This window comes from Vicugna pacos, chromosome 25 (assembly GCF_048564905.1).
Source record: "Vicugna pacos chromosome 25, VicPac4, whole genome shotgun sequence".
Taxonomy (NCBI): domain Eukaryota; kingdom Metazoa; phylum Chordata; class Mammalia; order Artiodactyla; family Camelidae; genus Vicugna; species Vicugna pacos.
This window is the reverse complement of record NC_133011.1, coordinates 39,231,157-39,246,343: the sequence shown is the minus strand read 5'-3', so window position 1 is coordinate 39,246,343 and position 15,187 is coordinate 39,231,157. Positions and strand designations below refer to the sequence as shown.

The following is a 15,187-nucleotide window of genomic DNA, read 5'->3' as shown; positions in this document are numbered from 1 at the left end:
CCGGTTGGCCCCGCCCCGGCCCGACGAGGCCACTGGAGCCGCGGCGGAGGGGGGCGAGCAGGTGCGGCGCCGTGCCCGGCCGCTTGCTCCCGCTCCTCTGGGAAAGAGTGGGCCCCGTGGTGGCCTCGCCTCGGCTTCTGTCATCACACCCGTGGGGAGCGTCGCGCGGAGGGCTCCGGCGGCGAGGCGGGGCGTGCGCGCGAGCCGCCTCCCCCGCGGCCCGGCGCGTGGTAGACCCCGCCGCTTCATTTCCCGTGCGCGGCGCGGCCGGCCCTCCCTTTCCTTTGCCGTCCGGCGCCGCCGAACCCTCATCTGTGCTCGCCGCGTCCTTGGCTGGCGAGTGAGTACCGCGGCTCGCGCCGCCAGGCCCCAGGGCCCGGGGAAGGGGCGGTCCGCACTGCGCCGGCGATTCCGTCCTCGACTCCGGGGCGCCGGGCCGAGTGCAGCGCCGGCGGGGAGCGCAGAGGGGCGGGGCCCGCGGGCCACGTGCTGGCTGGACCCCTGCGGCGGCCTCGGCGGGAGGGCGGCGGCGACACTGCGCCGGCCGCGCTGGCCGGCGCCTCGGTGGGTGACAGGAACGCCTGCCTACCTGTGGCCCGGGCCTGTAGCGCTTCCTTTGTCCGCGTTTACTGAGCACCTCCTGCACGCCGGCTCTGGGCCTCGGAGGACAGGCGCGGGCCCAACCTTCGGGAAACGTTGACAGTTCGTGAATGCAGGAAATAAGGACGTGATTGCTGAGTGACTAGAAAGAAACACACAGCGTTCTCTGAGAGTGACCGAGGGCCTTGACTTGGATAAGGTGGTCCGGGCAGGAAGCGATGTCAAACCAGTGTCTGAAGGGGAGGGTGTCGCCTTCCTGGAAAACGGGCTTTTTAAATAGAACGAAGAAGGGAAAGCCAATGGGGTGGCAGGTGTGGGGACTCGATGGAGGCAGCACCGCAGGGTTTGCAGAATCAAGGGCCACCTTGGAGCAAGAGAGTTATATGTGTAGCTAAATTTGGGGTGGTCCCTGCCTGTTGCGGGAGCACCTCTTACATTGACCCTGGCAGGTAACCCGCTAGGGAGTAGGCCTGGCCTGGGTCAGGGAAGGATGCTTGGTGTTACCTCAGAAGCGGCCCTGACAGCCCGACTCCTCTGGGCGCCATCAGCCGGTAAGTGGGCTGGTTCAGATGTGACTCAGTTGTTCCTGAGCCCCTTGTGCCCAGCTCTGTTGGCAGCTGTTCCCTGAAAAAGCTCCTTCTTGCAGAGTGCCTGGCACACAAACTGCAAGGAGCAGGTGCTCTGCCATCTCTGCAGGGCAGTCAGCCCTGGGCCTCACGGGAGCCTGGGCAGAGTGGTGTCTTCTCGTGGTCAGTGGGGTGACTGCCCTCTGGAGGAGGCTGGTGCAGGACCAGCCTCCTTGGCTTCACTGCTGGGGAGCTGGGTGAGGCTGCAGGGTTCAGCAAAGGTGGGCAGACGTGCTTGATCAGTGTTTTTGTGAGTGGAGGTTTCTTGAAGGTGGTGTTTTAAAAAAGATCATGTTGTGAATATCTCCAACGTATTGTGCTCTGGTGTCAGCTTTTTAGGGGTCAAGCAAGAAATGCTGGCCTGAGCCCTGGCCCTGTGCTGATATTTTAAGATTACATATGTGAATTCAAAGTGGACAGCAGTGTGACATTGGCATGAAGTACAGGCACCAGTGAGACACAGATTGCCAGGTCCTCACCTCACCTGGAGCTGCAGTTTCCCCCACTCCTGTTTCCCAGCTGTGAGGCTTGGAGACATACATGAGGCATCAGGTGTACACAGGATGGTTAATAAAGCAGGTGCAGTGTTGGAGTCGCCCACAGGGAAGGGTGTAGAGGTGCCTGGCAGTCAGGGTAGATAGACCAGGGCAGCACCAACTGAGACAAATAGAACTGAGGGCCATGGCGCTGCAGCACAGACAGCAGGGCAGGTTGGCGTTTCTGGGTGGTGCTGGACTGTCCAGGAGCCAGAGGTAGGAAAGCATCTGACTAGGAACTTGGGGCGTGGCACTGCCCCCTAAAGAGAAGCAGAGGGCGTCACTCCCACACAGTAGCCCCACTGTGTCGCTGTTCTCATCGCCTGAAACATGACCAGTGCCCACCACTGCCCTCCCGGACACCGCCCGTGGGGAAGCTCTATTGTGCAGCAGTGGTCTAGACCACAACAGCGGGGGGTGGCCCCGCTGCCTGCACTTCACACCCATTCTCACTTCCTGTGGAAGGTGGAGAGAGCTTTGATTCCCTAGGTGGATGATCTGGGAGTCCCTCTGTGTGTGCGACTGAGATGAGATGATGTGAGCATGGGGATACCTGGGGCAGTGTTTGGGAAATGGGAAGGTGCAGAAGGCAGAGCCAGGGGAGGGGACAACCCCCACCCCTCCCAGAAACCTTCCTCATTCACCCAGCCTCCCAGGGCCTCTGGGCTCCCTGGCACCTTGGTGGGTGTGGCTCTGCCAGTCCGTGTCCTCGCATTACTTCAAGACTTTCCAGCCAGGAGTATCCAGGGTGGGGGCTGCTGCTAGTTTCCCTGTCTTGGCACTGCTAGAACTGCCCTTCCAGGACAGAGGCCAAGAAGGGCCCTGAGTCCCTGCACAGGCTTTGGAGAACGTGTCTGTCTTGGCACAGCCGTGGGTGCTTTCTGCACTGGGTGCTGAGCTGGGAGGGTTGCAGAGGAACTGCTGCATCGCTGCTTCCACCACAGGTCCTTGTGGCCAGGTCGGGTGCAGTGCCTCCAGGGCTTCCCACCACCTCACTGCCCCCTCTCGTGGGAACGGTCTTAATGCACCTTATGGACCAGGGTTGGGCCTTAGTGGCGGGCAGCATGCGCTTTTGCCCGGCCAGTGAGTGGGAGGGACCCCTGAGGCTAGTTGCCCGGCGTCTGGGAGCTCTCCTCCCGGGGCTCCGCTCTGTTCTGGCTGGGGGAAGTGCGGCAGAGCAGAGCCCGCTGTCCTGTAGGCACACGGCATCCTGACTGGAGGGCTCTAGACTGGGGTGTGTGTCCTCGAGAGGAGGTGTTCAGACTCAGACTTGCTTTTCTCCAGGAAGAGATGGGCCTCATGGAACCTGGAGGCACTCAGGGACAGGGAGTGGAGGTGGGCTTTTGCATCTGATGCTAGGGCGCTGTGTCACCTGTCCTGGGAGACACAGCAGCAAGGCAGGGGACTCTGAGAGCTGCCTGTCCCCCTACCCTTGGAGTCTTTCTGGGTGCTCTTGGCTTCACGCCAGGAGGCACTCCACTGTGTGTGGCTAGCCTCCAGGTGATGCTCTCCTGCGGTGTCTGGAGAGCCCTCCTTCAGCCAGTGCTTGGCCACATCCTCCCCCTGGGAACCTCATCACCTGAGAAGCCCCGGCGGTGGGTGTCTGCAAGGAGCCTACCAGGACCTCCTGTGCACTTCCACCTGCTGATGTCCTGTGTTCACCCTGCTCCCGCAGGGCACATTGTATATCCCTGTCCAGTGGTGGCTGATGCAGGCGCTCCAGCGCTGGCTGCAGTGTGGGGTAGACAGGGGAGGGCAGGGGTGTGGGTGGCAGGGCTCCTATGGGAGGAGGGAGACAGATCCTCAGGTCTCTAGTCGCTGGGCAGCTGGGGGCCCCTGGGACAGAGCGGGACAGATCCGCTGCCTATGTGTGTGGTTTCCTCAGCTCCTGGGCTGCTGCCTCTTACGGATTCGGGTGGGGCACCTAATGTCTCCCCACCTGTCCTTTTATGCACACCAGGAAGGCATTGTGTCCCTGAGAGTGCTTTGGTGGGAACCTGCGGGGACAGTGGCACCCTGCCCACCTAGCCTCTCACCCTGCCCCAGCGGTGGCCCTGCTGAAGGAAAAGGCACTGGGGCTTGGTGGCTGCTGAGACCTTCAACAAGGTCATCTTGGGCCTGGTCCAGCGGTCTGGACCCAGTGGCTGTGCAGAGAGGGGGATCCCCTCCACAGCCACGGCTCCAGGTGGACAGTGGGGACGCCTAGTGCTGGCTCCCCTCTCCCAGGTTGGCTCAGCTTGGTGGGGAGCGGTGGGAAGGGCACTCAGATGGTGCCCCCCAGGATCTGCCCATTTCACATGACGATGGAGCAGTGCTGCCCTGAGCAGTGGACCCAGCCGCCTCCTGGGATTTCGGTGGTGGGTCTCGCCCTGTGTCTCCTCCCTCACCCTCGCCTCCACGCTACCTCACCAAGCAACGTCTGAAAAGGCCCTCCAGCCTGCTCAGGCCTCCCTGTCTGACTGCCTCTAACCTTGCTGCTTTCTCTTCATGCTGTCCTAGGAGATCAAAGTGAAAGTAAGTACCCTGCTGCGTTCCCTTCACCTGAGCCCAGAGACCCCCAGACCGGTCCTCAACCTGCCTGATGTCCTCACACACCTGTGGGGCCAGGCTGCAGGCCTCGGTTTCCTTGTCTGGAGCAGAGTCCAGTCCTGTCGGTGTGGGCTTGGCTTTCCTGGGCTGAGCCAGTTCCTGCCTGTGAGTCGGGTGGGCCTCCCCTGAGCACCGTCTGTAGGCAGGGCTTGGAGCTGCAGCCCTGCCAGCCCCTGGTCCCAGACCCTGTCCCTGGCTCATGGGCATCTTGAGCTGTGGCCCTCAGAGCTCTGAGCAGAGCCTAGTCTGATGTCAGGAGCAAGGACAATGTTTAAGTCAGTAGATTTATGTGGGACTCTGGCGCTGGAGGCTCAGCCTGGTGGGCAGGGCTGAAGGGGCTGGACCAGCCCAGACCTGCCCTGGTGAGGGGTCAGCCAGGAGCTTGCTGTCAGAGGGCAGTGGGTGATGTCACAATGCCCCCCTTCCTGGGCACACTTACCACCTCCCACCACTGCCTCTGCCGTCAGCCTGGCCTTGGTAAGTGCTGCCTCCAGCCTAAGGAGGAAGGCTCACGCCCCCGGGCCCACATTAGAGCAGGGCCTCTCCCTCAGCAGGAACCTCTCTGAGCCTGGGGCCTCAGTCCCTGCCATAAGAGGCCTGCGGCATGTGCTGTTAGAGGGGTCCCCAGCGTGCCCCTTCAGAGCACGAGGGGGGATCTCCCTGAAGTCCAGGGCAGGGGTGGGACTTAGCCCCCATGTCCCACAGAGTAATAGGAGATGGGTTTTCCTTTTGTTAGGGGGTGTTAGGAAGGGGGTGTAGACCCTGGACTGAGTGGTGGGAAGAGTTTGCCATCTGGGGTGAAGGTAGCGTGAGGCAGAGTCAGGGCCTCTGGGGCAGCAGATGACACAGGTCCCTCTAAGCTGAGCCTTGTCCACCCGCCCCAGTAGCCGGTGGGGTGCAAAGCCCCACACCCTTCTCCCACTGTCCCAGTGACAGAGCCCTTACACCAGAAGTGCTGATGAGAGGAGGGTACTTGGAGTGCCGAGGACAGTACTTGGAGGTTCCCACATGGCCCCTTTTAGTTCGGGTGCACCCACAGATGTGAGCTGATTGCCTCCTGATCAGGGAGCAGCTGCCACTGACCAGGGAAACTGGTCCTCACTCCCTGCCTGACCTCCTCTCCTTTGAGATGGTCACTTCCTGGTGTCTCTCCTGATGTGACCTCGTGGGGTTGGGCACTACACCCTCTGCTCCCAGCTGCCCACTGGGAGATTGCCCCTCATCTCAGACCCTCACAGCTCCTCTCGGGATATGCCCTGCTCAGGATGGCGGGGTGGCCGTGCGGGTGTGGGGGACTCAGGCCCGGGCACCGTGAGGGGCCATCTTCCAAGACCACCAAGTGCATGTCTATAAAACAGAAACCCCAGTGCCTCTGGGAGGTGGCCAGACTTAGCAAAAACACAGGACGTCCAGTTAAAATTTCAGATGAACAGCAAATAACGTTTCAGTATAAGATTCTCAGATGTCTCACGGGATATATTCATTCTAAAAGTCATTTGCCATTGATGTGAGAATCAAGTGAGTGCGTCCTGTATTTTATCTGGCTGCCCTCCTTGGAGGTTCATAGGAAAGGTTTCTGTAGCCAAAGATATTTGGGAAGTGTTCCCCAGATCCCTCTGGAGAGCCTGGGTGCCCTGCCCGTTGGATCAGAAAAGACAAGCTTTGGAGTTGGGAGGATGCATGCAAACACGGCACACACAGCACACACATGTGTATGTGTGTGTCTGTCAGTCGCTTCACAGGGTTGCCTGTGCACTCCACTCCGGGTCTTTGCCTGTTGCCTCACAGAACCCCCAGGCACCTCCGTAGCGGGCGTCCCCCGCAGCCCCGCCAGTCAGGCTGAGCAGGGGGGTGGGGGCGCCGTCTGCAGACGGCCCGTGGTGTTGCAACTGCCTTCTCCTGCTTGCTTTTTAACGCTGCGTGAAGATGAGGAGCGGGAAGGCCTCCTGCGCCCTGGAGACCGTCTGGGAGGACAAGCAGAAGTATGAGGAAGCCGAGGGGCCCTTCCACGAGCATGAGGCTGCGCGAGCCGCCGCCCCCGCCACCGCCCAGCAGCTCCTGGCCGCAGCCCCGGCTGTGAACGGGCCAGGTGGGGAGGATGTGGAGGAGGCAGACGCCCCCGACGGCAGCAGGAGCGACCGCGGGAAGAGCCCCAACGGGAAGAAGCCCCTGCAGAAGAAGAGGAAGCGCTCCCCAAGGGGCTGGCTCAGCCAGGCGGACCTGGCCCTCGTGGGCCTCTCAGCTGACCACGTCTGGCTGGACAAGCCGCTTTTTGACCAGGCGGAGAGTTCCTACCACCAGAGGCTGGCAGACGTGGCTGCCCAGGCCCCCTGGGGTCCCTGCACTCATGGAAGCCAGGTTGCCTGCCACCACGTGACCTTGGGCATCTGGGTCAACAAGTCTTCCTTTGACCAGGCAGAGCGGGCGTTCGTGGAATGGTCTCAGGCATTGCTGCTGGCTGTAGAGGGGGGCGGCCGGCAGGCAGCTCCCGACACAGGCCAGCAGGCAGCCGCCCCGGACCTGCACCTCATCCGCCAGCCCAGCCCACCGGCCAACAGCCAGCCCCCACTGGGCAGCCTGCAGGCGCTCGTGCAGGGGGTGTGGCTCGAGAAGCCACGGTACGACGCAGCCGAGAGGGGCTTCTACGAGGCCATGTTTGACGGCCACCCTCCTGGGAAGGTGCGCCTGCAGGAGCGGGCCGGCCAGGCTGAGGGCGCCAGGCGGGGCCGCAGAGACCGGCGGGGCCGCAGCGCAGTGGGAGGCAAGCGGCTGGGGCAGCGACGGGCCAGCGGGGAGGCCCCCTCTGCTCTGCCCTACTGGCACCTCCTGCACAAGGATGCCGAGGCCCCCTGGCTCAGCAAGCCCGCCTACGACAGTGCCGAGTGCCGCCACCATGCTGCCGAGGCCCTGCGCACGGCCTGGCGCCTTGAAGCCGCATCCCTGGCCCGCCAGCCCAGCGCCCGGTCTGGCCCTTCCGTGTCCAGCCTGAGATCCAAGTAGGAGAAACGTGTTGGGTGGATGCCTAGGCTTCTGGGCTGGGGCCAGCATGGTCCCCTTCCTACCTCCACCCCGGCGGGCCTCTTCCTGATTGCTGGACCCCACTGAGTTGGATGCTGGGGCGGGTTGGGCAGGGTAGCTCTCTCCTCCTGGGGCATTGCGGTCTCCAGGATCACCCTTGGGGGTCGCTGAGTTCTGGTCACCCCCACCGAGTTTTGGAGGGAAGGGCTGAGTTTGTCCTGGGCAGGGTTTCCCCTTTGGCCTGGCAACTATGGGCCTGGCAGAGGGAGCAGTGAAGCCTTGCCCGAGCCCCACTGGGGCCTGCCTGGGAATTCTGTCTACCCTGTGACCACCTCTGAGGGGAGGTGGGCATCTCGGGTGCAGCAGCACATGAGTCTGGAGGACACCACTGACGAGGCCAACTGGCCTTCAGCCTGTGTGCTCAGGGGTCTTGGAGGAGGGGGGAGGGGTGGGCAAGGCCAGCGTCTGGCCGTGGAAGGGGCCCCTTGGCCAGCGGGGCTCGGGGGAGGCCTGGATTGGAGGCGCAGCAGTGGGGGGAGGGGCTGCAGTGCAGGCGGGGTCAGCAGGGAGTTAGGCCTCCCTGGGCCTGAGTCCCAGCAGAAGCCGCTTTGCTGCTCAGTGGGGGTGGATGTGCTGCTTTGGGAGGATCCAGGCCCTGTGTGAGGGGCCAGGACATGGGGGTTGGGGTGTTCCCTGTTGGGAGTATGGGGGCAGACCATGGAACTAAAGCTGGATTCATGGTGGCGCCTCACGGGGGCGGGGCACAGAGGGGAGCTCTGGGGCCCGACTCTCCTCTTGTCACCAAGGGGCACTTGGCGAGGTCCGGTGATGGCCTGGGGTCCTCGGCACAGAGAGCTGGTGGGATTGGGTCCCTTTCTGTCACGCTCAGTGAGGGACAGGACAGTCCTGTGGCATCAGGGTTGTCGTGGAGGGCCAGAGGGAGAAGAGGGTGGACCCCGTGCTCGGGTCTGGGGCAGCTCCCCTGTCTTGCTGCGACGTGCCAGTGCTCCAGTTTGCCAAAACGGATGGTGGCTGCGCCCGCCTCTCGGGCCAGAGTTCGCCAGCTGTTCTCAGACTCGCTGGTCTCAGGATGCCAGAGCTTTCTACCATGGACTTCTACCACGTTGGTGATAAAACACAGGAGGTTGTTTGTTGGAAAATAATAAGGTCGTTATTTGTTAACATATTTCTGCAGAAATGGTTTCCTTGTAACAAAAAGATTTAGGAAATAGGGAGCCTTGTTTTACATTTTTGCAAATTTCTTGTGTCTGGCTTAATAGAAGGCAGCTGGATCCCTGCACCTGCTTGTGCATTCAGTCTGCTGGTGTACGTTGTCTGATCAACAAATTCAGCCTTGAACAAATGTGTGATTGGAAAAGGGAGGACCTTGGGAACCCCTGGAGGTTCGTGGCTGTAGTTTGAGAGCTGCTGGCCTTGGGGATAGGCCCGGGGACCATGGGCCTTAGAACGGAAGGAAGTCCACGGCGGGGGGCAGGGGTAGGGGCTTATGGGCTCACTGTGGTCTGTGCCAGGAACCGCTGGTGCTCTGCTCGGGGCCTGGAGCCCTCGTCACCCAAGGATGGGACGGCCTGCCTGGCACCCTTGAGGTCTGGGCTGTCAGAAGGGGTGCTTGTGCAGGCCCGCCCTGGGGCCTGCAAGGAAGCACCCTCTCCCAGCCAGGCTGTCTTAGTCTCTCCTCCCCTTCCCGACAGGAAAATGGCCACAAACTTCCTTGTGCACGAGAAGATCTGGTTCGACAAGTTCAAGTACGACGATGCAGAAAGGAGGTTCTACGAGCAGATGAACGGGCCCGTGGCCGGCTCCTCCCGCCAGGTAGGGACTCTGCGCAGCCACTGCCGGCGGGCCGGAGGAGGGCGGCCTGGCTGGCTCCTGGGGAGCTGGAGCTGCCCTCGTTTCGGCGCAGGGCGCTCCCAGGGGCCCACAGGACCCGGCCTGGCCGGGCCTGCAGAGCGCGCGCCTCGGGCCCTGTCTCTGCGGCCCAGGACTCTGTTCTTGTCTGTCCTCCGGCCCCTTGAGCGCATCCTGTGCAGCACTTCGCTGCTCTCCTCACATGAGTGGTTTTTTTTTTAAATTTAAAAAAGAGAAAAAAGAGACTGGTGTTTTTCTGCACTGTCTGCAGGAGAACGGCGCCAGTGTGATCCTCCGTGACATTGCGAGAGCCAGAGAAAACATCCAGAAGTCCCTCGCCGGGGTGCGTACCGCAGGCCGCCGCCCCCCCTCCCCGCGTCCCTGCTCCTCCCCCGCACTGCTGACTACTTTGGCCTCTTGGAGCAGTTAGCGTAGGGTGTGCAGGGCTGTGTTTCCACACCGCCAGAGAAGATGTTCTTCCTCTTGTGTCCTTGCTGAGCTGGCTGGCAGTCACCTGGGATGCCCCACCTTGCCTTGGCCACTCCTGTGGGGCCAGTGTGGGCCCCCTCATCCTGCAGGGTGCACCCCAAGGCACAGGCCCGGAGACCTCTTGCTTCGGGCTTGCTCTCCCGGCTCAGGAACGCAGGAGAGGGTGGCACATGCCATGGTTCATCCCTCCCCAGAGAGATGGGCTCACGGGGCAAGTTGAGTTCTGTTCACGGAGTTGGCACTATCTTGAATCTGAGGCCCAGATCGGGGCCCTCGGGCCCAGCTCAGCCTCCAGGTCCCACGTGAGATCAGGAAAGGAAGACAGGATCGTGTCTGGCTCTGCCCCCAGACGGGCTGGGGAGTGTGTCCCTAGGAGGTGACAGGCCTGCTCCACCTTCTTGCCAGAGGAATCAGGACCTCGTTCTCCCCTGGGACACAGGGTGGCACCGTGGCCTCCAGGGCGAAGTGTCAGCAGAGCTGTACTCTGTCTGCAGGCTCTCGGAGAGTCCACCAGTCCACCTCCTTGCCTTTTCCAGCTCTGAGAAGTTGCCCCCATTCCTTGGCCCATGGCTTCTGACGTCAGTTTCTGTCACATTTCTGGCTCTTATGTGGACCTTTGTGATGACCCTGGTCTCCCCGGTGGACACCGGGTGATCTCCCTACGCCCAGAGCCTCAGCTTCATCACATCTGCAAAGTCCCTTTTGCCACGAGGTCACCTTTTTACAGGGTTCGGGGATTGGTATGGGACCAGGTTTTAGAACCTTCTGCTGGCCACAGCTGGTTCAGGAGGTCCTGGCTGTAGGTTGGGCAGACCTGGGTGAGTGTCCCCCAGGAAGTGGTGCCACCACGGTCTGCCCAGCAGACCGTGCTCTGTGCTTGCCTCCTGCCTTGTCTTCCGTCCAGCAGCCCCAAGTCCCACCTGCCACCCTCTGCTTGCTCAACACAGTTCAGGCCAGGCAGACGAGGGATCAAGGTGGCACAAGGTCTTTGCACTCAGGCCAGGTGCATCAGGCTCCTGTGCCCAGGAGGCCAGTGCTGGGGGCTCAGCAACTCTGGGGGCTGTGGCCCTGGAGCTTCCTGGGCTGCGGACCTCTTCCCCCACCGGGCCTTGGGGCCTTGGCCACTGGGGTCAGTGGCAGGGTCTTGGTCTTTGGGGGAAGCACGTGGGTGCTTGCTTGGGCCCGGGGGCAGGTCTGCTTGGGCTGATGTGTGAAGCCCCGCGGACCAGGTGGCAGGAGGAACAGACACTTACCTTCTCGTGATGTGGAGGCTCAGCGTCCGAGATGAAGGTGTGCGGGGGTTGGTTCCTCCCAAGGCCTCTCTCCTTGGCGTGTAGAAGGCTGTTTTCCTCCTGTGTCTCTGTCACATCTGTGTCCACATTTTTTCTTATGACGGCACCAGTTACGGGATTAGGACCACTTGACGACTTATCGTGATTAATTATTGTTTCCGAGTAAGCCCCCACCCTGAGGCCCTAGTGGTGGGGCCCCCAAGTGAACTTCAGGGGAGCATCATTCAGGTGCCGAGGAACCCAGGAGGGATGCTGCGGCCCAGCGCCGTGCTTGGACTTGGGTGGGGTGGGGCTCAGCACCTGCCGTCTCTGGAGGTTCCCGCAAACTGCGAGGTGACAGGCAGAGGGCTAGAGGCAGGAATGGAGGGTCCTGGATTCAGAACCTTAGTGTGGGTCTGCCCTTGAGGCTGCCAGGTGGCTGCCTATTGTATCATGGTCTGCGACTGGACTGGGTGGCCTGGGCCCGCCTCACTGAGCTCCCTGACTTTCTGCCCCGCGTAGGGCTGGGCAGGGTGGCCCTCAGGCATAGACGCCATGCAGGGACTATGGGCTTGTGGGCTGGGCAGCGGTGACCCAGTGGCCCCCAGTCCGGTCTCTGCCCCGCCACTTCCTCTTGGCCTTGCAGCAAGTGGGGCCTTGCCCGGAGCCTGCATCCTCAACCGTCGGTTCCCATTCAGTGTTGTCACCAGGGCTGTGTTGGGAGGTCCCGGGGCTGGGCCGACATGCCAGGCAGCAGGCTCCAGCCTGCTGCCAGACCCGGTGCATTTGCTTGGCAGGTGAGCCTGCTGAGAGGGGTCTGGGCCGGAGCGTGCAGGCTGGTGGAGCAGTGGGAAGGGTGGTCAGGGCCTTGCAGGAAACAGGTGGTTCTGGATTTCATCGCTGTGCGGTGGGGCTGCTGGAGGCTTTTGGTGGGAGTGGTATTGGGAGCTGAGTGCTGTGGGAAGCAGGCTGGAGAGGCTGGGTGCTCTGTGGCAGCGGCGAGGGCGGTCAACTGGCAGGTGGGTGCTGTTGGCATTTGCTAACCAGAGTAGGAGGTTGTGGGGACAGGTTGGGGATGGACATGTCGGTTGATCTGAAAGGAGGGGAATGGAGTGAGCAGAGCCCACCCCGGTCCTAGGGCCTGGTCAGCACTGCTTCCCCAGCAGCACGGCGCCACTTGGCCAGCTCTCACGAGACTTCGATGCAGTAGGAGCTGGTGGGTCACAGGAGACAGTGTCGGCCTAGTACTGCCCCAGGTCCTTGGGCAGGGAGCCAGGTGCTCAGTGTGTCCTCTGTTGGCAGTGGCCTGGGGGTGTGCAGATCAGAGGAGGAGGCCACATGGCTTGCTCTGTTGCTGCCTGGTGGGTGGGCCCCAGGCTCAAGGTCTTTACCGTAGTTGGACACTGGAGAAGGGCAGCGGCTGTTGGAAAGGGCCCAGTGACCATGCTCTGTCGTTGGAGCCATTCCACTGCAGTGTGGTGGAGCTGAGTGGCCTGCTTGTAGGCCCCAGGGGGTAATTTGAGCCATGACACCTGGGGGGTGAGCTCCCTGGGCCCCGCTGTTGGGTCAAATGACAGGGCTCCCAGTCAGGGAGGAACCAGAGGAGGCTGGTGGCCAGGCCAGGGTCCCTGGTCACTCGGAGCTTTTGAGGGAGGCAGGGTGTGGCACTGGCTGCTGCAAGGTGGCTGCCCCCTGCTCTGGCATGCTCCTTCCTCCTGCTCCCAGTGGGCCCCTCAACTGCCATCCCCTCCTGTTTCCAGCTCAAGGCTGTGCTGCCCAGTCCTCCTGAGGCTCTGGGCCAGGCTGACCCAAGGGCTTTAAGTCTTTTGCTTCCTCCTACCCCACCGGGCGACGGCAGCTGTGGCTCAGTTCCGCACTGCCTCTGTTCTGGGGCTGCCTCTGCCCTGGGCCTCCTGCTTCCTGTCCTGTGCTGTCCACTCATTCAAGGGTGTCCCTGATCTCACATCTGCAGGGCTTTCTCCCCACTTGCCTGGGGCAGGTGGACCCCGTGGGGCTGACGAACTTCTTACCCAGCTTGGGGCTCTGCTTCTGAATGGCTGAGGTGTTGAGCCCACCCTCTCCTGCTGCCTTGCAGAGCTCGGGGCCTGGGGCCACCAGTGGGCCCAGTGGAGACCACAGTGAGCTGGTCGTCCGGATTGCCAGCCTGGAGGTGGAGAACCAGAGCCTGCGAGGGGGTGAGGCCCTGGGCCTGATGGGTGGGGGGCCCCACCCTGCCCCTGCCATCTGACCAGCACCCACTTTGCTCCCACAGTGGTGCAGGATCTGCAGCAGGCTGTCTCAAAGCTGGAGGCCCGGCTGAGCGCACTGGAGAAGAGCTCACCAGCCCACCGAGCCACGGCCCCACAGACGCAGGTGAGTGCCCTCCCCACACCCAGGGACCACATGCCTGGCACTGAGCAGCAGGAGGCCCTCAGATACACGGGCCCTGGTGCCCTCACCCTGACGGGCAGGGTGTGTAGTTGGGTCCCTGGCTGCGTGGGCCTCAGCCTCCTGTCCCCTGTGGCAGCACGTGTCTCCCATGCGCCAAGTGGAGCCCCCTGCCAGGAAGGTGGCCACTGCCACGGAGGATGACGAGGATGATGACATCGACCTGTTTGGCAGCGACGAGGAGGAGGACAGGGAGGCGGCCCGGCTGCGGGAGGAGAGGCTGCGGCAGTACGCTGAGAAGAAGGCCAAAAAGCCTGCCCTGGTGGCCAAGTCCTCCATCCTCCTGGATGTCAAGCCTGTGAGTGGCTCATCTCTGACCCTCCCCACCCTGTGCCCTGGGGTCCTGGAGAGGTCGGGGGGGCAAGGCAGGTGTAAACTCAGACTGCTCTGACCCCAGTCCCCCCCCTCCCCAGTGGGATGACGAGACAGACATGGCCCAGCTGGAGGCCTGCGTGCGCTCCATCCAGATGGACGGGCTGACGTGGGGGGGCTCCAAGCTGGTGCCGGTGGGCTACGGCATCCACAAGCTACAGATCCAATGTGTGGTGGAGGACGACAAGGTGGGGACAGACCTGCTGGAAGAGGAGATCACCAAGTTCCAGGAGCACGTGAGTGGGCAGGCACACACGGTGGGGTCCCCAAGTGAACCTCCGGCCAGGCCAGGCACGTGGCGGGAGCACGTGGGCCTTCGTGAACACGAGCCTCCCTCTCCACAGGTGCAGAGCGTCGACGTTGCTGCTTTCAACAAGGTCTGAGCCTGGCACTGGGCCTGTGTGTGTGAAGTCTTGCAGCCAATAAAGACAGATTCCAGCTCTCTGCCTCCTGTCCTGGTCTGGGCCCCACGGTGGGCACGTTCAGCGAGCGGCACTCTGCCAGGCCCCAGGCCTCATTAGTGTCGCCTGGGCCCCCTGTCTGTCCTGCTGCTCCTGCACCAGTGGCCACCACCCTCCTCCCCTGTCTTGGTCTCTCCACAGCCCTCCTGTGGCTATGGGACCCCACCACTTGCTGCCCCTCCTATCTGCCCCCTCCCATCTTGCTCACGCCTCAGTTGCGAGCACCACGTCCAGGTCAAGCTGTTGAAACCAGAAACGAGCACATATTGGCTCCCTCACTGTAGGAGGCATCCCTGTCCACCACCTCCTCTCTTCTCTGCCGAGCTGTCCCCACAGGTGCAGAAGTGCCAGTCTGGGACTGTCCAGGGGAGAGGTCCCAGCGGCCGACCTGGCCCTGCTGTTGTGACTATAGCCAGGCGCCCCATCAAGTTTGAACTGTGTGAACCCCTGCCAGACATCCCACCATCTCTAGAAAGAAGGCTGGGCTTTTCTCAGCCCTGCCGCCCCTGCTGTCCAGCCCTGCCCCTCTCCCTTCAGTCCTTTTAGGGTGCTCACTGTCCTGCCCCACCCACCTTCCACTGTGCTGCCTGCATCTGTGGTCATGCCTCCCCCTGCCCCCCACACTAGAGACCAGGGCCCTAGACGGATCCCATGACAAACTGCCCTGTGCGCTGGTGCCCACTGTCCTGCCTGTCCCTGTCCACCTCCACTCCCAAGCCCCGGGTTTGGACAACACTTGAGTCACTAGTGGTTTCTCCTCTGGACTGCTGACCCACATGGCTGTTGAGGCAGCCGTGTCTGGTGTTGGGAGAAAGTGTGGGTTGTGGTTACTTCTGCGCTGTCCTCCAGGGCCCCCCTCGGGATTTCTGTGGGGCTTTGAGTGCAGAAGCTGAAAGCCTTTGCTACCA

The 15,187-nt window shown here is 62.3% G+C and overlaps 1 protein-coding gene across 4 annotated transcripts; it reads left to right on the top strand.

Moving 5' to 3' along the window:
• Positions 1 to 41: 41 nt before the first annotated feature.
• On the top strand, positions 42 to 14,262 carry EEF1D (eukaryotic translation elongation factor 1 delta). Of its 4 annotated transcripts, none has more exons than XM_072949887.1 (9): positions 228 to 340; positions 6,278 to 7,347; positions 9,082 to 9,202; positions 9,510 to 9,581; positions 13,094 to 13,193; positions 13,271 to 13,371; positions 13,526 to 13,744; positions 13,860 to 14,054; positions 14,163 to 14,262. In XM_072949887.1, the coding sequence occupies exons 2-9, from the start codon at positions 6,278 to 6,280 to the stop codon at positions 14,199 to 14,201; spliced, it is 1,917 nt and encodes a 638-aa protein (XP_072805988.1). In that variant the 5' UTR covers positions 228 to 340; the 3' UTR covers positions 14,202 to 14,262. The 4 variants fall into 4 exon arrangements, with proteins under 4 accessions (XP_072805990.1, XP_072805988.1, XP_072805989.1 ...); XM_072949888.1 differs by lacking the exon at positions 228 to 340 and adding an exon at positions 4,303 to 4,456; XM_072949886.1 differs by lacking the exon at positions 228 to 340 and adding an exon at positions 4,761 to 4,828.
• Positions 14,263 to 15,187: the final 925 nt, after the last annotated feature.

What these genes read in the sequence shown, in the direction of transcription:
- EEF1D (XM_072949887.1), top strand. Translation starts at nt 6,278, where the DNA reads ATGAGGAGCGGGAAGGCCTCCTGCGCCCTGGAGACCGTCTGGGAGGAC. An exon ending in TCCTCCTGGATGTCAAGCCT is followed by an intron (nt 13,745 to 13,859) that starts GTGAGTGGCTCA and finishes CCCCCTCCCCAG; the next exon opens with TGGGATGACGAGACAGACAT. An exon ending in TCACCAAGTTCCAGGAGCAC is followed by an intron (nt 14,055 to 14,162) that starts GTGAGTGGGCAG and finishes CCCTCTCCACAG; the next exon opens with GTGCAGAGCGTCGACGTTGC.